Below are 27,361 nucleotides of genomic sequence, written 5' to 3'. Positions count from 1 at the left end.
GACTGGCCAGGTAGTCCCTGAGGGTTGGGTAAGTCAGCATTAGAGAGTTGCACGGGGACAGAAATCCTACCCATCCCCACCCGTCCCTGCTGGAATCTTACCCGTCCCCACCCATCCCCGCTGGAATCTTACCCATCCCCACCCATCCCCGCAAAAATTTAAACCATCCCAACCCGTCCCCACCCGTCCCCGCAAGAATTTAACCCATCCCCGTAAGAATTTAAGCCATCCCCGTAAGAATTTAATAGTACATAAAAGAAAGTTCCAGTCAGCTCCCTTTCTGGATTTGAGCCACAGCACTGTAGGCAAGGAAGGAATGGAAGTTGGAACTTGGAACACTCTGGTGCGCACATGTAAGATTTGTCTCTGATTCACTGGCAGTGTGTGCTGAGAGGCCGCCACATGCACGCGCCAGTAGGTCAGGTGACATCTGATTCTCGTGCCTGTGTCAGAGCTGAGGTCTGTGCACCAGCCTGGGAGCAAAGAGGATTAATAGTAACATAGTAAGTGACAGCAAATAGACCTGAATGGTCCATCCACTCTGCCCAATAGTCACACTCATGATCAATTCATCATTAAATCAACGAGTGTGATATTATATACTTGATTATGGTCTTTCTTTCGTGTTTCTGGAACAAAGACCACAGGAGTCTATCTGGCCTCATCCTTATGTTCCAACTGCTGGAGTTGCCATCGAAGCCCACTCCAGCCTATTCATGTTCTCATTTGTGGGACACAGACCGTAAAAGTCTGTCCAGCACTGTCCTCATGTTCCAGCCACTGAAGTTGCTAAGCCCTTTCCAGCCCATCCTACACCAGATTGCCATGTATGAGACACAGAACATACAAGTCTGTCAGGTATCAGCTCTAGTTCATCACAGCCAGAGTCGCCATCTAAGTGTCACTTGACATATCCACACACATGCAGCCATTTAAAGTTAGCTTTTATATAACTTCCATTTTCTAATTAGAGATCCTCTGTGTTCATCCCACGCCTTTTTGAATTCCGTCATCATTTGTGACTCTACCACCTCCTTAATGGAAGACTTTCCACATTTATGCTGTTAAAGCAAGGAAGAAGAGGAGGAGGAGACAGCACTCAATTAAATTGGTATTCGGTAGATGAGAGGCTGGTGCAGGTGCAGCTTACACTTCCACGGGAAGCCCACAGAACTGGTTCCATCCCCGCGGGAACCCCGCAGGAACTGCCTCCGTCCCCGCGGGAACCCCGCAGAACTGCTTCCATCCCCGCGGGAACCCCGCAGGAACTGCCTCCGTCCCCGCGGGTTCCGCGGGATTCCCGCGGGGACGGAAGCCGTGCAGCTCTCTAGTCAGCATCCTGCAGGACTATTATACCTCAGGTTGCCAACTCCCATGATAAATCACGATGTGGTAAAAGCTCACCGTTTGCCATACCATGATAACTTCTCCGCTTAGTCTTGAGGAAGGCCGTTATATTTGATAGGGTCATAGCCCAATTGCTACAAGATCTCTAAATGCAAAATGGAATTTAGTTGAAGATTTTAACAGTTGGGTAGCTTATTTTTAACTGAAAATTCTTTAACGGAGGGAGAAGGACCTGTTAACAGTTGTTCATGTCACCATTTTCATATTTATTTATTTATTGCATTTGTATCCCACATTTTCCCACCTCTTTGCGGGCTCAGTGTGGCTTACAATAAGATATGACTAATGGAAATACATTTGTTACAACTTGGTTATGGGTTACATTGTACAGTTTTGTGAAACCATCGAAGTATCATTAAGAATATAACAATGGGACAACAACAAAGAAACGTTGGAAAGAGACAATGGGAAGCTTAAAGGGCAGTATTAAGACACAGAGACATATGGTGTACATATTCCTTTGAGTAAATGTATGAGTGATGTGGAATTACGGGGGATGAGGGTTAGAAGTGGGTGTATGATGCATTGATGATCAGTGAGTGTGGACTCTATGTGTTTTGGCTAGGGGGGGGCAATATGTTAATTATGGCAGAGAAACGTTTTGAGCTACTACGTGGGCCAGGCGGGCTACTTTTGAGAAACGGTGCTTGTAATTCTTCAGGTGTTCTGTTAACGTAATGCTCCCTCTGGGGTAAAAAGATGGAGATTTCCAAAAACCTTAAATGTCAAGGTCTACCCAGGAAGTAAATCAAATTTAGAAATAAAAACAATTTTAAAGTACCAACTGAATTGTATGAAAAAACGGTTTGGCTACTGGTGATCTGAAGCCAGAGTGTAGAATAACTGATCTGACAGTTATCGCTGTTACAAGTCATTCCGTTTCAAAACTTTCCAGCTAGCACCCGGCCCTGGAGTCTGCTCCATGCAAATAAGGAACAGTGTCACCAGACTGAGTCACAAGGCAAACCTTAACCCGTGTGTCAAGCTGCAGCCACAGCACACTGTCTTTCACTGCTGTCATTTCAGAGAACACAAAACCGTGTTACAGGAGCTACGAAGAACTCAAATGCACAGAGAAAGTCAAAATCTTGAAAATGCCGCTGGGGCATCCCAGGATCTTACTGTCACCTCCCAATCTTCCATTCCGCTATGAAGAATACAGATTCCGAAACAATATCTTCTCTAGACAGAGGAACAATATGGGCGCTTCCAAAGCTTCCAACCATTTCACCGGAGTTGGACATTTGCCTTGCTTGGAATAACTGCAGTCAGTTCATTTGTCATCCATGTTCACAATTCACAATGATGAAGCATCTGTTAATTGACCCCCAAATGCTTCGCGTGCATGTTAACATCAGAGACAACCCTGCAGCTCAGTGAGCTCAAATCTGCCCCTCACCCTCCTGGGGCAGCAGAACTTAGAAGTATCCATTTTAACTTGCAAAAGACAATAAATATTCTTTAAAATTCTCTTTTCTGCAAGTTAATAGAAACAGTTTCCATTCTGTTAACTGGTTCCTTCTTCAAAAAAAAAGACTCTCAAAGAGTAACCAGGGATACTTAAAAATACAATGTAACACTACATCTTGTTAATCGTGTGCACAAAAGTCTAAATAAAGATAATTTTTGCAAGTGAATATTGAAACGCCTTGTTTCCAATGTATCAGTTACATTTACAATTAGCCTGAGTAAGACATTGCAAACAAACAAAAAAAACCAACAGGACGACCACTGTATGTAAAGCCAACAATTCCCACAAGACTGCACTTCCCCGTGAACATCTGACCACACATTTCTGAAGTGTGCCATAAATCTCCTCCTTTGCTTGCCGTGACTAGTTCTGTGTATTATGCTCCCATTACTGCAATCCCACATGCTACATCGAGGCTTTATCCGCTTCCCTGCGAGCAAAGGGACTGCCACATCAGTAACTCCGTTGCCATAGCAACTGCTTACTTTCCATATCAACTACAATCCCGTTGCCGTGGCTACACATATACAAGAAAAATCTCTCCCTGCAGCCAAGGACCAGATGGCAGGGAACGCGGCAAACCATGGGTTAGGGGGGAGGCACCCCGCATCCACTTCAACTGCTATCGTTCATATGTTTAATGACAAAATGTTACTTGTGCCACTAGCAATCTGTCCTATTTCCCAGTTTGGTCCCAATTTATTATGGTAGGGTCTCGACAGTACTAATTGCGTTTTAAGTTACTCAAGCATCTACTAACTGCGAGTACACAGGAAACTAACATCATCCTAACTGCAATATTTAAACGATACCTTGTGTTGCATCTCTAAACCCCCTGCCACTAAACTATTCAGAAACTGAAAACGTAGAACGTGGGAAAAAGCAGTTCACATCCGCTTTTGCAAACAACACCTCACGCTAGCGAACTGCAAGTTGCAACAAAAATGAAAGCTCATTATCTAAAAGGAAACACCCAGTCACTTTGTGCTTGCAATAGCACAGCCACCGGCTGGAAACTCCAAAACCAACACCTCTGAGTGGCAATCACCCTGAACATGCTCATACAGGTCACCAAGGTGAAGTGCTAAAAAGCAAACACACATTTTTCTTTTTGTTAATCTTTCTCAAGTTTTCGGGGGGGGGGGGGGTGGGGGGGGGGGAATGCTTTTGTGTGAGACCTTTACAATGATAGTTAAGGTACTTAAGGCTTTCATTGAAAAGATGCATGTGAAAGCAAACATCACCATGAAAAAAAAAAAAGTACATTTCTATAAACAATACACTACGCGCTCTGGCTTTGGCCCCTGCTCTGACAAACCCATATGGTGAACCAGTGCACTAAATGCAGGGAAAGTAAACACTGTTCTCGCCACAAAATATTTTGCAGCAGTTGGCCAGTACATATCTCTACTATAATAAAAAGCACCTCCAACGTTCTGAAGCTGACTCGGTGGCTTCACTGAAGTGAAGGGTTCATAAGGTTCATCATATTTGTCAGTCTGTCACCATCTCTCTCGGCCCCGCCCTCGCGTCAAAACGTGATGACGTTGATGGCGGCGGACCTATCAGAGGCGCGAGGGGGGGCCGAAAGAGATGGTGACAGACTGACGAATCTGACGAACCTTATGAACACGGAGTCTGCTTCACAACGTTACAGGTGCATTTTATTACACTACACAGCTCCCTAATTTTGCAGCTAAACGTCGCAGGGTGGCTAGAGGGGGGGGGGGGGGGGGAAGAGGGGGGGAGAGAGGGGGGGGCAACGACCCTGGAACTGGGTAGGTGGGAGGGACAGGGGGTGACCCTGAAACTGGGAGGAAAACCTTGGAACTGGGAGGGGGCGGGGCCCCTGACACACACACACTCTCGCACCCAGTCTCACTCTCTCTGTCACACACTCTGTAAAACACACACACTCCGAGGAAAACTTTGCTAGCGCCCGTTTCATTTGTGTTAGAAACGGGCCTTTTTTCCTAGTAAATATATAAAAGATTCACAGACGTTATGTAAGCATATATATCTACATACCTGTATCTATGCATACAGATATAAGCTGGGGGTCATTAATATCTGTGTAAATGGCAGAGTTTACATATCTAGATCACACACATGTGTGAGTAATGATTTTGGAAAAACTCTTATTTACACATGGACAACCCCCAAGACACAGAAATTTCAGGTGTGCGTTGTAGAGAAGTGATTTGGGTGCCTAACAAATAAATGCGGACATTCCATTTTACAATGGGAAGCTATGTCTAAAGTAAAAAAATAAATCTCTGCGGTGGCTTTTCCATCTGCCCCGAGGCATGCACCGATTCTAGCCTAAAGAGAGAGGTGCAAAGGCCAACAGAACCTCCCCCAAACATTGCAGGGTGCTTCCTCATGGTCTAGCAAGCAGCAGGAGTAACCTCTGGGATGTTCTTGCTCCATTGGTTGACCGTGTTCGCAAGTGAATTCTGATCCGTACTGGTAGTGCCGAGTACTGTGCTGGATTTAGCACCGACTATAGAATTACAGGTTTCCAGGTTCCTGTAAACCACCTCGTCCCATAATCCACTATCCTGAGCTACCTTAGGGTTAAGTTCATCTCTCCGTAATTCTTCATCTGGTCTGGTTTCCACAGAACGTATGGCTCCCAGGCTAACACACTGCATTTTTCATTGTATTTCTGCATCTGCCACTTGTTTTTCCTTGGCTGCTGGTATAATAAAGAGTTTTACTTTTCTTTTTGCTCTGCAAAGTCTGCGACTTCCTTCCCAACCTGTACTGGTCGATTGTCACTCATTCTTCCATTTGTCAGAAGACCGATTCTCTCCCTTTTCAATCTCCTTTTCTGGATATAGTCTTCGAATGTTCACACAGTACTCGGGGGAGGGGTTACCGAGAGACTTACCTCTTTCTTCAACTGATACCTATTCATACATCCAGGTATACTAACGGTTCTCCCAACTGACTATGTTGTCATCAAACATCATGACCACCAGCTTGCCTCCTTATTTCATAATTACTATTTCACTGCCTAAAACATACCTGCTTTGGATTTTTGCAACTCTTAAGTTACGATCTTGGTTTTTCTGGATTAAATCTAAGTACTATGACTTTATAAAAATGGTCAAATGTATCTTTCATCACTGCTGGAATGTATATTCTCAACTACTAAACCAAAGATATGATGCCACTGATGCAGACAAATAGCACCGCTCTCAAACATGTAAATTTGTTATTATTTATATTTATGTGTATAACTTTAAATTTTAAAGAGAGTCCTCAGACAAACCACCACTTTTAAGGCAAACTCATTTCTTTCTGCCCGGTGGAATAGCACCTCTTTCATCGGGCAATCTCTTCTAAGTGAACATACGTGCTATTATATCAACACGACAGTGCTCTAAAGTGCAACGTGCTCCAAAACACAACATAACATAGTAACATAGTAGATGACGGCAGAAAAAGACCTGCATGGTCCATCCAGTCTGCCCAACAAGATACTCATATGTGCTACTTTTTGTGTATACCCTACTTTGATTTGTACCTGTGCTCCTCAGGGCACAGACCGTATAAGTCTGCCCAGCACTATCCCTGCCTCCCAACCACCAGTCCCGCCTCCCACCACCTGCTCTGGCACAGACCGTATAAGTCTGCCCAGCACTATCCCCGCCTCCCAACCACCAGTCCCGCCTCCCACCACCGGCTCTGACACGGACCGTATAAGTCTGCCCAGCACTATCCCCGCCTCCCACCACCGGCTCTGGCACAGACCGTATAAGTCTGCCCAGCACTATCCCCGCCTCCCAACCACCAGCCCCGCCTCCCGATCTTGACTAATGTATATTCTGTCACAAACGCTGATAGTGGAGTGGCAGAGTACCAGGCTGACAAGCAGAGAATGCCAGTTCACATCCCACTGCTACTACTTGTCATCTTACCCTCATAAGAACATAAGTGTTGCTATACTGCGACAGAATGAATGTCCATCAAGTCCAGTATCCTGTTTTCAACAGTGTCCAATCCAGGTCGCAAGTACCTGGCAAGGTCCCAATCCTTTGCCAGATCCTTGACTGTGAGCCCTGCAGAAACAGGGAAATACCCAGTGTACCTGAATGCAGCCCACTTTAGCCTACTACCGAAAAAGGTGTGAGCTACATCCAAAGTACAGAAACATTACTACAGGGCTTGACATATTCCAGATTGCAATGGCGCCCGGGATTTCATACCCCCGATATTTTTTGTTTCCTACCGCAGCGCTGCCTGAAACTGCTTCTCTCCGCCCTGCACGGCGATCAGGCTCTGCATATGCATGAGCCACGCGATGCAGGGGGGGTTGAGAAGTCTTGCGGGACTCCCCCAACTTCCTGCAGAAGCTGCTCAAGTATATGCGGAGCCCAATCACCGTGCAGGGCAGAGGGAAGCAGTTTCAGGCAGAGCTGTAACGAGTGAAGGCTGGGAAGGGGCACCAGAGAGAAACTGGGTGAAGGCTGGGGGGGGGGGGGGGGGAGGGTGAGGTTATAAGAAGAGAGACTTGGTGAAGGCTGGCATGGGGCACAAGAGAGAGAGACTTGGTGAAGGCTGGCATGGGGCACAAGAGAGAGAGACTGGGTGAAGGCTGGCGTGGGGCACAACAGAGATTGGGGAAAGGCTGGGGGTGGGGGTATGAGAGAGAAACTGATGGGACAGCAGGCAATGATGATAGGTGAAACAAACAGGCAACTGCCTCTTTGCTGGACTTGTCTAGAGGGCGCTGTCACACAGGTGACAGCATGCTTTGAGAAAGGAGACTATTGACTTCTGCAATTGATTAGCAGAAAGAAACTTTAATAAATCAGTTCCTTTGCCCACAGGCACAAAAGAGGAAAAAAAAAAAAGCTTAGTAAGTCAGTTTCTAAAAGAGCTACTGCCAATGTGGGAGGGAATTCCAAACCTCCCCTCCCACCCCCATCTTCACTGGAAACAATGTTGGAAGGGTGGGAAAGGAGAAGCGAAAAAGGTCTCAGAGGCTAGCGCCTAGATTTTAATGAAAATTTGTCAAGGCCTGTATTACTGTATATGCAAACGCCTTGCTTATCAGTCTTCCGAAAGGAATAGCGACAAAGGCTTTACTAAAATTCAGACAGGCCACATCTACTGTATCCCACTGCAACAAATAAATCCGTTTCTTTGGTAACACGCTTCAAGGTACTGCACTTGGCTCTCTTCCCATGGCACTTCGGAACGGAGGAGTAGCCTAATGGTTACTGCAGCGGCTTCCGAACCAAAGGAACGGGGTTCAATTCCCAATGCAGCTCCTTGTAACTCTGGGCAAGTCACTTAACCCTTCACTGCCCCCAGATACAAACAAAATAGTAAATGATTTTAATTGTAACTATAGAAAGATGGTATATCAAATATCAACCCCTTTCCCTTGCCCAGAATCAATATTAAGCAAACATGTCTGTAGTTTTCACTTCTTCTCTGTATCCCCCAATGTGAAGTGGTATTATATTTGCTCTTAGAAAAACTGTCATTTCAAGAGATAAGTTGCACCGAGCTTTAAGGGGTACAGTTGAATATCCTTAGTATTATTGGGGGGGGGGGGGGGGGGGAATAGTCTATTAGGACCTTTAGCCTTGTTTACATTTACTTATGACAGATCCTTGAATACTCTCTACTCAATAAGCTCCTCTGGGAAGGGAGATGTTCAACCTGCACAGAGCTATGTACATCCAGTACCACTACAAAAATTACAATTAAATTCCATCTTTTTTTTTTTTTTGTTATATTTGTACCCCGCGCTTTCCTACTCATGGCAGGCTCAATGCGGCTTACATGGGGCAATGGAGGGTTAAGTGACTTGCCCAGAGTCACAAGGAGCTGCCTGTGCTTGAAGTGGGAATCGAACTCAGTTCCCCAGGACCAAAGTCCACCACCCTAACCACTAGGCCACTCCTCCACTGTTGCTACTGTTGGAGATTCTACATGGAATGTTGCTATTCCACTAGCAACATTCCATGTAGAGGTCGGCCCTTGCAGATCACCAATGTGGCCGCGCAGGCTTCTGCTTCTGTGAGTCTGACGTCCTGCACGTACGTGCAGGACGTCAGACTCACAGAAACAGAAGCCTGTGCAGCCTTCTACATGGAATGTTGCTAGTGGAATAGCAACATTCCATGTAGAATCTCCAATAGTATCTATTTTATTTTTGTTACATTTGTACCCTGCGCTTTCCCACTCATGGCAGGCTCAATGCGGCTTACATGGGGCAATGGAGGGTTAAGTGACTTGCCCAGAGTCACAAGGAGCTGCCTGTTCCTGAGGTGGGAATCGAACTCAGTTCCTCAGGACCAAAGTCCACCACCCTAACCACTAGGCCACTCCTCCACTGTTGCTACTATTTGAGATTCTTCATGGAATGTTGCTATTCCACTAGCAACATTCCATGTAGAGGTCGGCCCTTGCAGATCACCAATGTGGCCGTGCAGCCTTCTGCTTCTGTGAGTCTGACATCCTGCACGCAGGACGTCAGACTCACAGAAACAGAAGCCTCTGCATCCTTGCAGATCACCAATGTGGCTGCGCAGGCTTCTGCTTCTGTGAGTCTAACGTCCTGCACCTACGTGCACAGAAGCCTGCGCAGCCTTCTACATGGAATGCTGCTAGTGGAATAGCAACATTCCATGTAGAATCTCCAATAATAGCAACATTCCACGTAAAATCTCAAATAGTAGCAACATTCTATGTAGAATCTCCAATAGTATCTATTTTATTTTTGTTACATTTATACCCCGCGCTTTCCCACTCATGGCAGGCTCAATGCGGCTTACATGGGGGCAATGGAGGGTTAAGTGACTTGCCCAGAGTCACAAGGAGCTGCCTGTGCCTGAAGTGGGAATCGAACTCAGTTCCCCAGGACCAGAGTCCACCACCCTAACCACTAGGCCACTCCATTTCCTATGGCCCTCTCCCTTTCTAGTATTAATACTGAACAAAAGGCTTTTTTAAGATAGGTCTTCTTCCGAGCCACCTCTTCTGTCCACCCCTTTCAGTCCTTCTCTCTTTTTTTTTTTTTAGTGACAAGTTGGTTTTATAAAAGTGCAAACAATGAAAAGTATTCATCACGGGTTACAATTATAAGGCACAAAAGTAAAATAAAACCAAGAATCTACTAACAAAATAAGTCTCTCTCCAGACAATCATTTGTTCTGGGCCTTTTTCTATATATAATATTTAAAGCAAAATTACCAGAACCATTCTATTAGTCTGAGTAAATTTAGCAACAATCTAATCCTTCTCTCTTTACTTCTCCATTTTAGTGTTCACTCCGCCTTTACTTTATTTAAAATATTTATGACCCACATTATCTCAAAAATCCAAGCCGTTCCAATAAAACACTTCAAAAAGTAAACATAAAAACAGCCCTGAACCATACTAAAACAAACACTGTATGCAATCACAGGTATATTAATTGCATTACACTCTTCTCTTTTGTCCTGCTAATTTTGTTTATCTCCCTCCATCAGTGTCTCTTTTGTGAACCACACTGGTCTCTGGTGTACTTCCTTTTGTTGCCATCCCAGCACTTCTTGTTATGTTTCTCCCTATTTCCTCTCTCTCTCAGATCTCCTCCTACACATTGCAAAGCTCGCTTAATAAAATCCGCCCTTCTGAAAATCGACAATCCTAGTTTTAGTTTTGCTCCGATCTAATGTTCACATTAAGGGCCAGATGCACTAAACCTAACGAGCCCACAACTTGCGTTTTAAACTGGTTCCAGTCAGTTTAAAACGCAAGTAGTTTACCGGGGGGCATGCACTAAGGGCATTTTCCCTGTCACGGTAGCAGGCAACGAAAACGGAATGCAAATTAATCAAAAGCTATTATAATGAGCTGCACTACCGTTGTAGCCCATTATAATGAGATGCACTACCGTTTTTCCGATTCCCTTACCGTAGGAACCCTAACGGGAGGTCTGCACCTCTCGTTAGGGCTCCTGTGAGGGAATCGGAAAGGAAAAGGGCCCCCCAAAAAAGGTAAAAAAGAAAAAAAAAAAAAAGCAGGGAGCGCATGTGAGGGGCGTCCTTTATGGACGTACTCTCCCTGCGCTTGTGAGAGACGTCTTTTTTTTTCGCCGTTTTTCGCTCTGCCGTTTTTTTCCCCCTTCTATTTTGTCTTCACCGCACCACTTACCCCTCCACAGCAAAAATTTTTCTATTTTCCTGGTTGCCGGAGAATCAGGACGTCTCTTTCAATTATGCACCTCTTCCTGGTCTCTTCAGCCAATCAGAGCGCGTTTCGCTGACAACAGCCAGCTAAACCCGCTTTGATTGGCTGAAGAAACCAGGAAGAGGTGCATAATCGAAAGGGACGTCCTGATTCTCCGACTGGCAACCGAGGAAAACAGCGAATGCAACTGAGCTACAACGAGTAGCTCATTTGCATTCCCTATCGCTGATGCATTCCCGTTCCCTACCGATTCGCTATGGAATCGTTAGGGAACGGGAATTATCGACGACTTTAGTGTATCTGGCTCTAAATCTGCTGTGTGGTTCCATCTGTCTTGAAGATTTGGGCTCGTTTAGATTCATTTTGTCAGACTCCTAATGGCACTAACTGATTACTATATATTGCTGATTTGATATGGGTATTGTCATGAAATGCTGATGTTCTGTCTTTTCATTTTTGTTTCTTTATTTGCCATGGATTATTGTTACTTTTGTTTTTTTTTTCCTTTTTGTTTTGTGTTATGCTTGAAAAAATCTTAATAAAATATGAAACAAAAAAAAAAAAATCTGCTGTGCGGTTCATCGCTGAACTCCAGACTTTTCCCTACCATAAGCTCAAACGATACTGTCTCTACTTGTCAGCATCCTACCAGCATCCCCTGGTCATGAATTAGGTTTTTGAATCAGCTGCTTAAGAAAGTCTTTGTAAAAGGTTTCCAATAATTCTTACGTTGTGAGCTCACTAGGGACAGAGGAAAGTACCTGAATACACTGGGTAAACTGTTTTGGATGTACCACAGATAGGCGGTATATTAAATACTTTGCCCTTATCCATAGGGGCCAACTTTTCAAAGTTATTGGGGGTGCTAAACCCATTGGAAATTACATATCCCTGGACAAAGTCAAGGAGTTTGTTTAATGTTGGCGGGGGGGTGGGGAGGGGGGGGGGGGCTCAAGCAGAACTGGATCCTATGCCCTTATCCTTCTTCTACCACTTTCGACTTACTATTCACAGCACTGTTTACGTTATCCTTTGGATGGTTCTTACAATGTTTATTTGTTACATTTGTATCCCACATTTTCCCACCTATTTGTAGGCTCAATGTGGCTTACATAGTACCGTAACAACGTTCGCCAGTTCCGGTATAAACAAATACAAGGTGGTGATGTGGTAGAATAGTGTTCATGTATGGTAGATGTATTGGGGGAACTTAGGGAGGAAGAGGGAGAGTTAGGATATGTCCATTACGGTCTTTGGTTTCGTTGTGTTGCAGGTAACTCAGGTTTTTATGTTGGGTCGGTGGGATATGCCTTTCTGAACAGGTTTGTTTTTAGCTCTTTCCGGAACGTTAGATGATCATACGTTGTTTTTACTACTTTTGGCACTGCATTCCATAGTTGTGCGCTTAAATAGGAAAAGCTGGATGCATAAGTTGATTTGTATTTGAGTCCTTTGCTGCTTGGGTAGTGGAGATTTAGGTATGTTCGTGTTGATCTTGTTGTAATTCTGGTACCAACCCTTGTGATACTGGCCTATAGATCAACAGGTAGACACATAGTAGACCCTTGAGTTTCCTTAAGGCAGCCAAAGGCTATGTGCCTGCTCCCTGCTCATTTGGTATCTCAATGGCCACTTTTCTCCCTAACATAGAAGGCTGCCATTCCTCCCTTTTTACCTATCCTGTCTTACATTCACCTCCACACAGTTCAGTTACTTCAGTCACAGCTATGACCTCTTCCATTGTGGTGGCTTCTCCGTCAATGACTTTGTTAGACAGACTACAAATATTTGCACACAAGAATGGTTGTTTTCGATCGCAATTGCGCTCTCTCTCTCTTTTTTTTTTTTTAAATCTGTTCCGTCCTAGGAATTGCGCCAATGCCCTCAGTATTACCTGTGCACCCCTTTTGCCCTCCAAAGTTCATAATCTTCCAGTTTCCGTCTAATCTATTAAATAAAGAACTCTCTGTGCACCTCCAATTCCCAAGATCTCAATCCAATTAATGTGTGACCTGCTTACCGCTGGGTTTTTGTCACCATGCCCCAAATGAACCCAGCTGACAGCACTGTTTATCCAGTTGGAAAGTTTATAAACAAGGGGTATCCTTTTTCATTTATTGAGAAACATGGGCCATCTCCACTCATCAGATTAAATATCAAATTCTGATCCAAGACCATTCATCCTGGAGACAAATATATGGCCACATGTGGTTCAGTCCCTAGCCAAGCCTTTCCACCCCGACTGGAAGGACAGACAAGAACAGCAGCTGTGCCATCCACTCCTTTCTAATCTACTCAGGGTCCTGTAGTGCTGTATCAGTTGTCCCTAGGTCAGTGATTCCCAAACCTGGTCCTAGAAGAGGCATCCAACCAGTTAGGTTTTCGGGATACTCACAAAAGAATCTTCATGAAAGAGATAGCATGCAGTGGAGACAGTACATGCAAATCTCTCCTGAATATTCATTGTGGGTACCCCGAAAACCTGGCTGGATGGGGTGCCTCCAAGACCAGGTTTGGGAACCACATGGGCTAGAGGTCTAAAGTGTTGCTGAACTTTGGCAATTTCTATTACATCTTGGATTCAGCACTACGGAAAGCAGCAGACCTTCCTGGAGGCTTGCAATTGGACCTCTGAAGACCAGCACATCATTTTCCGTGCCCAGGAAGCTGAAATCATCTGTAAAACCATACACTGAACTAACATGTTATGTTGATTCTAAGACTATGCTTAGTTTTTTTTTTTTTTTTTTTTACAGGATTTTCACTTGAGTGATGAAGTCATGTGGTCATGATCTTGCAGATTTCACAGCTGGAATTACTGCGATCTTGATTTAAAAAAAAAAAAAAAAAACTCTGGGGTCCTTTTACCAAGCTGCGGAAAAAAGGGGCCTGAACTAGCGGCGAGGGCCGTTTTTCCCAACGCGCCAGGGCCCTTTTTACTGGAGCGGGTAAAATGCTCCCAGACAAATATGGTCATGTGGTAACAGAACCCTTACCACACAGTCATGCGGCGGGGAGCCCTTACCGCCATCCACTGAGGTGACAATAAGGGCTCCGGCTGTAACCCAGTGATAACCGGGCAGTGCGCGCGCATTCGGGGTGGAAACTACTGCCGGAAGTCACGTTGGGCTGGCTTGCCGACACTTTGTGAAAGACCCCCTTTACGAGGTTGCCTGGCACATCTTCCGTTTACACTTGGGACAGATCCTGAAGCCTCTGGCTGCTTCTTAGTGTGAACCGCTTGTCTTCAGAGAAAATAAATATAGATTTTTCTCTTCCTTACAAATGTGCCTTTCCCCATCATTTTTTAAATTTTTGTTACATTTGTACCCCGCGCTTTCCCACTCATGACAGGCTCAATGCAGCTTACATGGGGCAACTGAGGGTTAAGTGACTTGCCCAGAGTCACAAGGAGCTGCCTGTGCCTGAAATGGGAATCGAACTCAGTTCCTCAGGACCAAAGTCCACCACCCTAACCACTAGGCCACTCCTCCACTGTTGCTACTATTTGAGATTCTACATGGAATGTTGCTATTCCACTAGAAACATTCCATGTAGAAGTCGGCCCTTGCAGATCACCAATGTGGCCGCGCAGGCTTCTGCGAGTCTGACGTCCTGCACGTCAGACTCACAGAAACAGAAGCCTGCGCAGCCTTCTACATGGAATGTTGCTAGTGGAATAGCAACATTCCATGTAGAATCTCCAACAGTGGCAACATTCCATGTAGAATCTCCAACAGTGGCAACATTCCATGTAGAATCTCCAATAATACCAACATTCCATGTAGAATCTCCAATAGTATCTATTTTATTTTTGTTACATTTGTACCCCGCGCTTTCCCACTCATGGCAGGCTCAATGCGGCTTACATGGGGCAATGGAGGGTTAAGTGACTTGCCCAGAGTCACAAGGAGCTGCCTGTGCCTGAAGTGGGAATCGAGCTCAGTTCCTCAGTTCCCCAGGACCAAAGTCCACCACCCTAACCACTAGGCCACTCCTCCACTCCCCAATCTCTGTGTTCACATAACTACTTACCAACTTTATTATACCCACATATAGAAAAACCTGGAAGATACACCGATGTTTCACCTGCAGAACAGGAAATGAAATACTAGGTCTCCAAGAAGCAGTAACACAGAGAGGTGGTATAAAATCCACCCACTTCTCTATGGGGGTAATGCGGGAGCATAGGATGCAAGCGAGGTGGGGGCACCAAAACTGCTCCCCCATCCATTGGCATCAATTATTGGTGGGCAGCTTGGGGGCACCAAGGGGCATGTCGCTCAGTATTTGATTCTCTCTCGGTACAGTCCTGCTGACAATGGGAAGTGCTGTTGCTCTGTGTGATAAGTGCTGCATCTGTTAAGGACAGAATTTGGATTTAGGGGAAAGCTTTGGTTAAAAATCCCCTCTAAGATTGTCTGGTGTAGATACTCAAGTGGTACTATTTGTTTCTCTCTATGAAGCTTGTGTACTCTCGCACCGTTTGGAGAACTGAGCTTGGGCTGCAATACAGTGTTGCGCCCCCTGAGGCAGCCAGCACACCTGCCGAAACACAGCCCAGTGTCGGTTAAGTTGACAGCTGTGGTGCTCAATAAAGTCTCATTTTCAACCCCATTTGGCTGCAAGGACTTTCTGGCCCTCCCCTACTTTTCTTGTTTTGTTCTTACTCCCAGCACGCACATACGCACGCACACCATGGCTTGCTTATCTCTTGGCTAAAACTGGGCTGCCATTCTCAAGGCATGAGTAAGAATCATCACTTGTGCATGCTTGACTGCCAAGTGCTCTGGCTTCCTAACATGTATAAACCAGGTACAGGTGAACCAAATTTTGGTTCTGGTTTTCCCAATCAAAACCAGCCCGAAATTCGGGTTTGGATTTCGGCCAAAAATGCCAGTGCATTTTCAGCTGAAATTGAATTGAAACTCTTCCTCTCTCCTCCCCACAGGTCCTCCCATTAGTGGCCTCTTCCAAGCAACAGCGATCCCCAGTCGCTCATGCCCCTGCTGGTTCCTCAGCCAAAATGGCTGCCAGGACTGCAGGAGGTCCTGGCAACCATTTTGAGATTGGAACAGCATAAGTGGAGGAGTGGCCTAGTGGTTAGGGTGGTGGACTTTGGGCCTGGGGAACTGAGGAACTGAGTTCGATTCCCACTTCAGGCACAGGCAGCTCCTTGTGACTCTGGGCAAGTCACTTAACCCTCCATTGCCCCAGGTACAAATAAGTACCTGTATATACTATGTAAACCCCACAGAAAGGCAGCATATCAAGTCCCAGTTCCCTTTCCCTATTTCAGATTCTACATGGAATGTTGCTACTATTGAGATTCTGTTGCTACAATCTAAGATTCTACATGGAATGTTGGCTACTGTTTGAGATTCTGTTGCTACTGTTTGAGATTCTACATGGAATGTTGCTATTCCACTAGTAACATTTCATGTAGAAGCCTGCCCTTGCAGATCAGCAACGCAGCCGCGCAGGCTTCTGTTTCTGTGAGTTTGATGTCCTGCACGTAAGACTCGCAGAAACAGAAGCCTGCGCAGCCGCGTTGCTGATCTGCAAGGGCAGGCTTCTACATGGAATGTTGCTAGTGGAGGTGCAGCCTAGTGGTTAGTGCAGTGGAACATAGAATGTTTCTACTAGTGAGATTCTGTTGCTACTATTTGAGATTCTACATGGAAATGTTGCTAGTGGAGGAGTAGCCTAGTGGTTAGTGCAGCAGACTTTGATCCTGGGGAACTGAGTTCAATTTCCACTGCAGCTCCTTGTGACTCTGGGCAAGTCACTTAACCCTCCACTGTCCCAGGTACAAATAAGTACCTGTATACAATATGTAAGCCGCATTGAGCCTGCCATGAGTGGAAAAGTGCGGGGTACAAATGTAACAAAAAACAAAACAAAACCCAGTTTCAGCCACCTTCTACCAGGGCAATTTTATACGTATCCACCTGAGCACGTAAAACTACCCTATGATGTCTAATGACTGGAAGAGTAAGGACTTAACTGGAAAATAAATCAAAATTACTAACGAGGAAACAAACCATTTCATATACAAGGAAACGGAATGTACAAAGTGGCAGATTATGATCCTTGAAGCTTACCTGACTTCTGTCTTTGTCCACTTTCTTAAAACACTTATTCAAGGAAAGATTATGTCTCACCGAGTTTTTCCACCCCGTGGGCGCATTAGCAAAATAGGGAAAATGTTCTAGGATCCAGTTGTATATATCCTTTACGGGCAGTCGTTTTGTTGGCGAGTCCTCAATGGCCATAAATATGAGGCAGCTAAAGGAATAGGGGGGTTTGCAGTTGGGGTTCTGCTTGGCATCGTAGGGCATGTCAGAGTGGGCAGGAGACGGGGGGGTGTCGTCATCAATGTCCTGCACAGGGCTGACGCTTCTTAAGACCGTGTCCCCCAAAGTTTTAAGCAAGTTCTTGCTCTCGTGCAACCAGTTCAAATTCGTTAATTCTTCGTCCTCCATAGTCACTTTGTCTTTTTCTAATCTAATGGCAGGTAAAGAAAAGTCTAGATCCTCATCGTCCTGAAGCGTGTTCGATAGAGAGCTATGCCGGTAACACTGACTCAGTCCGTTGGCAACACTAATTCCTGAGCCCTCCGTTTTCTTACTGGGAGGCATGACTGGACCCATTTAGATAGAGGCTCCTGGTAAAAGAAAGACAAAATGGAAAGAAAATCAGGCACTGAACTAGACTCACAAATATATCAAACTATTAAAAAAAAAAACCTAATTGTTTGTAAAATGTCATACAGCAAGTTTAGCAAAATAGCAGTCATATACTCACCCAATTATTAAAGTCCACCTTATATCTTGCCTAACACCTTCCTTCTCTCTTCCCTCACCTAATCTTTGTACATTAATAATTGTATTTGATATCATGGAATGATTATGTCACAACCAAACTCTGTAAGCCACGTTGAGCCTGCAAACAGGTGGGAAAATGTGGGATACAAATGCAATAAAATAAATAAAAAATAAATACAGATCATGTACGTGTCACTGTTCACTTTAGTCGACCGCGTGACTATCATGCAAAACCTAATGGACCTCTCTCCTTCTCCAATTACCCTGGTGTCATTCCTTCTCCTTTATCCCTGTACCCACCTCTTTCTCTCCTCCTCCACTTGCCCCCCCCCCCCCACTTCCACCGTCTCCCCTTCTCCCCCATCCAATGCTGCTGCTCTCTATTCTGCTGCTCTCAATCTGGGGCCACTGCTCATTCTCAACCTCTCCACCTCTTCTCTCCTCCCTATTCAGTATACCACTGTTCCTCCACGCGCTCTCCTTCCCTTCCGTGACTCTGCCCCAGGTTGCCGTGCCTCTGCAATGCCTCCTGGGCAGGGTGGTTGAGGAGAATGGGGGAAGGAAGAGTTAGAGGTGGTACCTAGTGATGACGTGGAGGTACAGAGTGAAGGAGCCGTGGCTGTTAGGGAAGAAAGAAATGCTGGTGAAAGAAGAAACAGTATTTTGCCATGAATGCATTTTTTTTTTTCAATAAAGGACGCTTGTCAAACAGATTTAACAAAACTATAGATTTTTTTTTTTCAAGAATTCATCAAATTGGATAACAAACCTTTTTCAGGTGTCGTGGGACAGACAGACATGCACACGCATAATATAGGTTGCATAACTACGAATATCTTCATGATTGAAGATAAATCGATTACATAGGGGTCCTTTTACTAAAGCTTAGCACGTGCTAATGGAATTAGCACGAGTTAAATGCTAAAAAGCCCATTTTACACCTATGGCCTTCTTAATATTTAGCATGCACTAAGTTTAGTAGAAGGGCCCCTTAATTTCAACTACTTTCTAAAGATACAGAACAGTGAAGGTAAAATTTAACATTAATAATCATACGTTTTGGATTAATTCTTTCAAAGAGAGTGGTATGGTTTCAGCTTTTCATTTTACAAAAAAATGACATGTACAGCTGCAGCTCCTAAGAGGGTCACAGAAGAGAAACAGCTCGCCTCGTATCAAAATATTTTTTTATAACTACAAAAACATATGTGGAAGTGAAGGCCTGCCATTTGGAACACCCAACCTCCAGTCCTCCAGCGTCTGCTATCAAGCCGAGAATTAAGTTTACAAAACTACTTTTTTTGACATTCAAGATATGATAAGCTGTACAGTTTTTGTTAGCGCCCTGCAATGGGCCATTTAAAATTAACAACAGCAAAACAGGAAACACGAGTTGGGCCTCGGATTCTGTGCTCCCTCCACCTATTCCGCACAGCTCATGGGGAACCTCAAATGGAACTTTCAGCTCCTATGAGCTAAACAGGAAAATTATATCATGGCTGACAGTAAAGCAATTTAATTACATAGTTGCTATGACAACATGCTGCTCACTTTCTGCTTAATTTGCTTATCTGCCAGTCTCCACCCAAAGGGGTTAAGAGTCCTTTTCCTCTTTTTTTTTGTGTGTGTGTGTGGGGTGGGGTCAAGTTTTGCCGAGACCACTGATAGCAAGTTTCTCTCTGCTACCTTTCACAGTCCATTTGCAAAGGAAGGAAGGGAGTCTTTTCAGGTGTAATATGATTCCTCCGCTCTGCAAGCAGCTAACCATGTCTAAAATTAGTAGCATCCACAATACAGAAAACTCAAAGTAGCTGACCTCGGAACTTTTTTTTTTTTTTTTCATGCCTTCAAAAACCACAAATGAACAGCCATTCTCCTTCTGTAACTATGTGCCAAATTCCCTTTTTCTCTCTCTCCTATGCCTACACAAAGAAATGGCTGATCACATGAGAAGCTGCAGTTAAACATTTTTAATCTTTGCCAATTAGACTGCAGCAGCTCCACCAGATATGTAAATAGTTATTCAGTGGTGACCTCAGAACTTTCCTGCTCTCTGTTGCCGGCTTTATATGCTGTTTCTGCAAGATAAAATGGCAGAAACAGGCTATCTTCCACCAGGTCTACTTTTTTTTTTTTTTTTTTTAAGCACCTATTCAAGTTTCCAAAGAGAGAGACTTCACCAGATGTTTTCTGCATACAGAATTTGAATGCAACGGCCTGGCAATCTTTGGGAGGGGGGAATAACATCACAACAAATGAATCAAAAATACACGCAAACAATTGTCCGCACATATTTCGACACTTGAAGCTACTGTACTTGCAGTTAAAAAAAAAAAAAAAAAAAAAAAAACAACCCTATTTGTAGCAACCAGTGAAGCGATGATTGGCTGAACTTTCAGTCAATCAATACTGTTGCTAGGAGACGGAGAAACTGCTGTTATTTCCCATGCAGTGGCATTAAGCACAACATATCTTCATTGCTGGTCAGATGTCATAAAGCTCTCTTTACTGGTGTCTGTCGTTCCATGGAAAACAACTTCTTGCTCCAGCCCAGAGAGGCCGCCTTGAGTACTTTTTTTTTCCCCCTCGCCCCTTCCTGTTTGCTACCACCAGTACTAAAGGGAAACAATCGGCTGCAACACTCACTTTGTAACATAACAATCGCAACGCACAATCACGTTCTATTCTCTCCCTCGTCAAGACAATGAACGCTCTTGTTCATTAAAAGAACATGAAAACTCTCTGCCAACATAAAGGGGGGGGGGGGGGGGGATTACACGCTGGCAAGTGAACTCTACACTAGCAAGTCCGTCCTTGCAGCTTGATTCGCCCTTTTTTTCACTGGCGGTACTACTGTAAAAAATGGGTGGAAAGGGAGATTAAATATAACAAGCTTTGGAGTGTGAATCTTATTGTTTAAAAATCTGAAAAAAAAAACGTCTATTTCTTCTTAAGCCACCGTCTGTGCGACACGCAACTTACCTGGCAGAGAAACGTGCCAAGGTCTACAGCTGTGCTTTGCTAATTCTCCCAACTTTTTGCTCCCGGACGGCGACATAGTTTCCTTAGGCAAACCGAGCAGAACGCGGGGCTGAATGCCATCGAGCTGGCCCTTTGCCCCCACCCCGTCCTTTCTGTTCCCGAGACTCTTGATCGACACTGTTTTTCAGACTAGATGAAAAGCGATAAATTGTTTCCACCGCAAACAAAAAGGCACACATGACCCGAGGCAAGAAAACGTGGGCGGCTGGGCTTCATGGGAGGCGAGGGGGGGACCCACCGCTCGCCCCCGCGACGAGAGCCGGGGTGGGGGGGAAATGAGCCGTTTCCACAGACGCAAGAAGAGAGGAAACGGTGACCGTGGCGCTTCCGACGATGATTGGCTTGCAGCTTACAATGTGATCTTCACGTTGGAAAGTCTCAAAGCAGAAGCGTGCATGTTGAGTTTGGCAACAAAAGCGAACAAAATTGACTCGCAACCGTGCAGAAGCGAGAGGTCCTTTTCCTGGCCACAACGAACGTAGGTAGTAGCCTTAGCCTGCTGCACACTGCTGCTAAAAGTTTAGCTGCAAAAGTTAAAAAGAGAGAACTCTTCAACTGCTCTCGGCAAATACGGCGTGGGGAATAATGCCAGGTCTTTCCATTGCTGTCATTAATGGGGTTTCTCTGTCCTGAGAAGGCAGGCGGGTTTATTCCGTTTTTACATGAGTAAATGAAGCGGAATGACCTCGGGTGCACATGGCCAACCTTAACATGGCGCCGTACACACCCGGAGCACACTCGGTCCCAGGAGCATTCGATATTGGAACGTCCACCGGCCAGCCTGGGCGGAGAGAATTTTCCCACCCCTCGGGGGCGGTGCCCAAGGTGGGACTTTTAAAGTCTCAGCTAGGGATGGGGGGGGACAGGGCGAGACCATCTTGTGTTGGGACTGCTAAATGAGAGCAGTCCTACCCTTTCCTGTCGCTGACAATGGGGCCCACTCCTCCGTGCTCGACCACAGCCCCGGAACGGGTGAGGTAGCCCGGAGCATTGCTGCTGAAAACTTCAGAGATGCTCCCCCTCCCTCCCTGTCTCTGCTGTCAGTTTTCAAGGCAAAAGCTACAGCGGTCCGGTGCATTCTGCTGCACAGGGAGCAACTGTACATCCACGTGTGTCCAGACCATTGGCACTGATCTCGTTTTTTTCTAGCGCCCAAAACTCGGTGTCCTCCTTCCGTTACGTCTGGTAGAAAGCAATTTGCATCAGTACTACTATGGCAGTGGTTGTTGTGTGCCTTAAAGGGGCCCTATTTCCACCAGTCGGCAGCCCCAGCTTGTGATCCTACCCTAAGGGCCTTGCCCTAGGCAGCCTTCTTAAAGTGGGACTACCCTGTTCCAAAGGTAAACTGCTCAGGTAGTCATGTTGATGTGAGAACTGCACTCTTGTCTGAGGCCCAGATGCACAAAACCTAACGAGCCCACAACTTGCGTTTTAAACTGGTTCCAGCCAGTTTAAAACGCAAGTAGTTCACCCCGGGCATGCACTAAGGGCATTTTCCCTGCCACGGTAGCAGGCAACGAAAACGGAATGCAAATGTTTGAAAAGCTATTATAATGAGCTGCAGTACCGTTGCAGCCCATTATAATCAGATGCACTACCGTTTTTCCGATTCCCTTACCGTAGGAACCCTAACGAGATGTCTGACCTCTTGTTAGGGCTCCTGTGAGGGAATCGGAAAGGAAAAAGGCCCCCAAAAAAGGTAAAAAAAAAAAAAAAAAAGCAGGGAGCGCATGTGAGGGACGTCCTTTAAGGACGTACTCTCCCTGCGCTTCTGAGAGACGTCTTTTTTTTTTTTTTTGCAGTTTTTTGTTCTGCCGGCGCTCGTGTTTTTTTTCCCCCTTCTTGAGAGTCTTCGCCACGCCACTTACCCCTCCACAGCGAAATTTTTCTATTTTCCTGGTTGCCGGAGAATCGGGACGTCCCTTTAGATTAGGCTCCTCTTCCTGGTCTCTTCAGCCAATCAGAGCGTGTTTCGCTGACAACAGCCAGCGAAGCCCGCTTTGATTGGCTGAAGAGACCAGGAAGAGGAGCCCAATCTAAAGGGACGTCCCGATTCTCCGACTCAGGTACCGAAGGACTAGAGAATACAAGTGAGCTACAACGAGTAGCTCATTTGCATTCCCCTATCCTTGATGCATTCCCGTTCCCTACCGATTCGCTGTGGAATCGGTAGGGAACGGGAATTACCAATGTCTTTCATGCATCTGGGCCTGAATCACTCAAGCCATGTGATGGAGTAGTCTACTAGACAATGGGTTGCAAACTAGAAGACCCTGGTTCGTATTTGTGCTGAATCTTGGATCTTTTTTTTTTAAAGGAATTCCCCTTTCCTTTATGGTTTATTAGATTAAAAAAAAAAATTCGCTGTACAGTTTTTTTCTGTCGTTTTTAAGTCCCCCCCTCCCTTTCTGCTTTTGAAGGAGGTAATGGCTGTTGTAAAGAGATTAATACAGAACTACATGACAGTCGCTACAGGAGGGGAGATTTCAGAGTCTGCTTCCTCCGATGACCTTGAGGGTGTGGTCCATACCGACCCCCCTTATATTTAGAGATGCTGTTAAGCACCAAGGCTCCTAAAAAGGGGGAGGGGAAGTAGGAGAACTTAATAAAATAGTGGCAAAGTTGAAGAGGAAGAACTCTTCTCAGCAGTAACCCAAGAGTTAGCAGGCTTGTTACTGCAAGGCAGGGATTCTCAATCCAGTCAAGATTTTCAGGATACCCACACTGAATATGCATGAGATAACTTTGCATATAATGGAGGTAGGGTATGCAAATCTCTTTTATGCATATTCGTTGTGGGTATCCTAAAAACTGGACATGCTAGATGTGTCCCCCAGGGCTGGGTTGAGAAACCCCTGCTGTAAGCCAGCAAGCTACAGGGGAGGCACATGTGAGATCATGGCTTTGCAATGTCCGCCACCAACTTTGTCTACTAGCACAGAGACTCTAAACCAGTGTTTCCCAAGTCAGTCCTGGAGTACACCCCCCCCCCCCCCCCCCTTTGCTAGTCAGGTTTTTAGGCTATCTACAATGAATATATATATTATATGTAAATCTCTTTCATGCATATTCATTGCAGATAGCCTGAAAACCTGACTGGCAAGGCGGCACTCCAAGACTGACTTTGGGAAACACTCCTGTAAACATTCCACAAACTGCTGGGTCCTGATTCTCAGGCAGCCTCAGCTTTGCAGTCAGCAGCCAGTGTCCTCCAATACCTGTTTGGTGGGTCCCCATACTTCCTGGCATTCAACAAGTTCTGTGCTGAAGTGCACCAGCAGGGGGCAGTGGCCAACTTGCTCTCAAAATTCCACACCCTATTATCCTAATTGGAGAGTACCCTCCACTCTATCCAGCCTGACCAGGACTTTATCCCCTGCAGGAACCCCCTCAGTCTCCGGGACCAAGTAACCAGGGACCTGTGAACCCTCTCTTCGGTGGTGCCTACCACACCCCGTCATATAATTATAACCAGTTTCAAGGCAGTTATAATCTTGGCCTGCATAATGGACAAATAATTCTACAGACCCCAACAAAACATGTTCTTGGGTTAATGTATACTCTTCACCAGTGATGGAAAGACAGAAGGATGCTGCATGGCTGGGACACCCATCATTCCTTCCCTCGTCATCAGCAACAGTGTATAAATGGTGGTGTAGGGACCCTCCTTGGAGGATTCCTCAGGTAGTATTAATGCTGTTGCAATTCCAACTGCACAGTCAAATGACAATCCCCCCCCCCCCCCCAAGGCTGGCTTAAGCCAACTTTTGCTCCAGCATCACCACCGCATCAGCCCCCGCCCACCCGCAATCCATTCTCTGTTCCTTCATTCCGTCCCCCACCTACAATTTAGTATCTCTCTCTCTGTTCCCTCCCACCGCCTGTGATCCAGTATCACTTCTTCTCTCTCAAACCCCCTCCCATCCACCTTCATTCTCTATTTTTATGATTATGTTTATTTTCGTTTGATAGAGGGAGCCAGCCGCAGCAATGATCCATACTCGTTGCCTGCACACAGCGTGGCACCTTTGCCCCTGCTGCATCCCGCCCCAATTCCGTGGAAACAGGAAGTTGCATTAGAGGGGGCAGGAAAAGGTAGAGGGATGGTTCTCGGCTGGCTGGATGCAGGCAGCATTCTAGCAACCTTAGTCTAGAGTGTTAAGGTAGACGGGGAGGTTGTTGAGAGAGAAGAGGTGGTACGGGATTGTGGGCAATGGAGGGAGAAATGCTGGACCAGGATTTTGGTACCCTTTATCACTGGACGTCTTGAACCAGTGCTCACCTGGTCCATAGGTTAAGCCCCTCCAGGAAGACGACGCTCTGTGCATGGAATTTGCAACTTGTTCTGAGAATATGGTACCAGACTGTGCTGTGCCAAATGGCAGACAGCATTGCACTTGCTGAATTCCAATTACCTGTGCCTGCAATATCAGAAGAGCTGCTTTAAGGGTGGCGCTGCGCAGGTGAAAGTTACTACTCACACACAGGTGACACCTAATTGTGATCAGGCATGTAATATGGTGGAAAAGGGTAAGAGATAGAAAAAATGGAAAGGGAAGAAAAAGAATGGTAAATCCAGTTCCACTAGCAGTGATCGGTAGTTCCAACTCTTCCAAGAGGAGAAAACGCCCTCAGGGGCCAGTAGAAACTCAAATGGAAAATAATGGCCCTCTAGTGCTGGCTGTAGGACCTCGTTTCTGGCAAATGGATCCTAGATGCACTAGAAAGAAGATTCAAGAGACGGAAATTTATTGACATTCCAGTGACTGGAGGACAGGAAGCAGGATAAAAAGAAGAACGAGACAAACGAGAGCACAGGTAGGGTCAAAGGAACCCTGATGTCTGTACTGAATTGGATAACGGCCTTCCTCCGTTTTATTGATGTAGTTGGTCAGGCCAACTCATCTCAATTCAGTCCAATTTTACTCTATGCCCATGAGAGAGCCGGTGGTTGGGAGGCGAGGATAGTGCTGGACAGACTTATACGGTCTGTGCCAGAGCCAGTGGTGGGAGGCGGGACTGGAGGTTGGGAGACAGGGATAGTGCTGGGCAGACTTATACGGTCAGTGCCAGAGCCGGTGGTGGGAGGCGGGACTGGTAGTTGGGAGGCGGGGATAGTGCTGGGTAGACTTATACGGTCAGAGCCGGTGGTGGGAGGCGGGGATAGTGCTGGACAGACTTATACGGTCTGTGCCAGAGCCAGTGGTGGGAGGCGGGACTGGAGGTTGGGAGACAGGGATAGTGCTGGGCAGACTTATACGGTCAGTGCCAGAGCCGGTGGTGGGAGGCGGGACTGGTAGTTGGGAGGCGGGGATAGTGCTGGGTAGACTTATACGGTCAGAGCCGGTGGTGGGAGGCGGGACTGGAGGTTGGGAGACAGGGATAGTGCTGGGTAGACTTATACGGTCAGAGCCGGTGGTGGGAGGCGGGGATAGTGCTGGACAGACTTATACGGTCTGTGCCAGAGCCAGTGGTGGGAGGCGGGACTGGAGGTTGGGAGACAGGGATAGTGCTGGGTAGACTTATACGGTCAGAGCCGGTGGTGGGAGGCGGGGATAGTGCTGGACAGACTTATACGGTCTGTGCCAGAGCCAGTGGTGGGAGGCGGGACTGGAGGTTGGGAGACAGGGATAGTGCTGGGCAGACTTATACGGTCAGTGCCAGAGCCGGTGGTGGGAGACAGAGATAGTGCTGGGCAGACTTATACGGTCTGTGCCCTGAAGAGCACAGGTACAAATCAAAGTAGGGTATACACAAAAAGTAGCAAATATGAGTTATCTTGTTGGGCAGACTGGATGGACCGTGCAGGTCTTTTTCTGCCGTCATCTACTATGTTACTATATTATTGGCCTAGAGGGACTACGAGGGTTTCCACTGGTTGAAGTACAGCAAGGAATTCAGGGACAAGAAGGAGGTCCAAAGATGTAGATCCGTGGCTACATATAATGACCAATAAAGCTGCTTTTGCCAATGTTTCCAATTAAAACTTTCATCAGGCTTCCCCTGGGAGATATGGAAGGGCCTCGCACACACAGGACAGATTCTGCAGGCGTTTTAACAGAACGTTGTGCAATCTGAAAGCATACAAATACAGACATGCCTATTCCATGTGGAGTGGCACACTCAGCCGCCAAGTTTCCTAAAAAGATCCCAAGCAAAAAGCCTCAGCAACAGCAATTTTTAAAAAGCTCAGTCTCTACTGCAACTCAATTGAATTAGACCATGGTTGGCAAATACCCATTTAAAAAAAAAAAAAAAGATGCTCAGGTCATTTTGAGAGGTTTTTTTGGTTGGTTTCTGGATTCCTTACTCAGGTCATAGTAACATAGTAAATCAGAGCAGATAAAGACCTGAACGGTCCATCCAGTCTGCCCAACAAGATAAACTCATTTTACATGGTATGTGATACTTTATACCC

At 45.9% G+C, this 27,361-nt stretch overlaps 1 protein-coding gene across 6 annotated transcripts in view; it reads right to left on the bottom strand.

Annotated features, from left to right (window-relative positions):
• Window positions 1–27,361, bottom strand: part of FOXN3 (forkhead box N3) — a 500,879-nt gene that overhangs the window by 260,243 nt on the left and 213,275 nt on the right. For 3 of the 6 annotated variants that reach the window (XM_030213917.1, XM_030213920.1, XM_030213919.1), the window contains exon 2: window positions 17,179–17,741. In XM_030213917.1, coding sequence (XP_030069777.1) covers window positions 17,179–17,727 — 549 coding nt within the window. In that variant the 5' untranslated portion in view covers window positions 17,728–17,741. Of the gene's footprint in view, window positions 1–17,178; window positions 17,742–20,883; window positions 21,712–27,361 lie in introns of those variants that run through there. The other 3 variants (XM_030213916.1, XM_030213922.1, XM_030213921.1) reach the window with 2 other exon arrangements.

Source organism: Microcaecilia unicolor, chromosome 9 (genome assembly GCF_901765095.1).
Source record: "Microcaecilia unicolor chromosome 9, aMicUni1.1, whole genome shotgun sequence".
In the NCBI taxonomy this organism is placed as follows: domain Eukaryota; kingdom Metazoa; phylum Chordata; class Amphibia; order Gymnophiona; family Siphonopidae; genus Microcaecilia; species Microcaecilia unicolor.
Note: the sequence above shows the minus strand (reverse complement) of the source record. Positions and strands in the feature narration are given on the sequence as shown.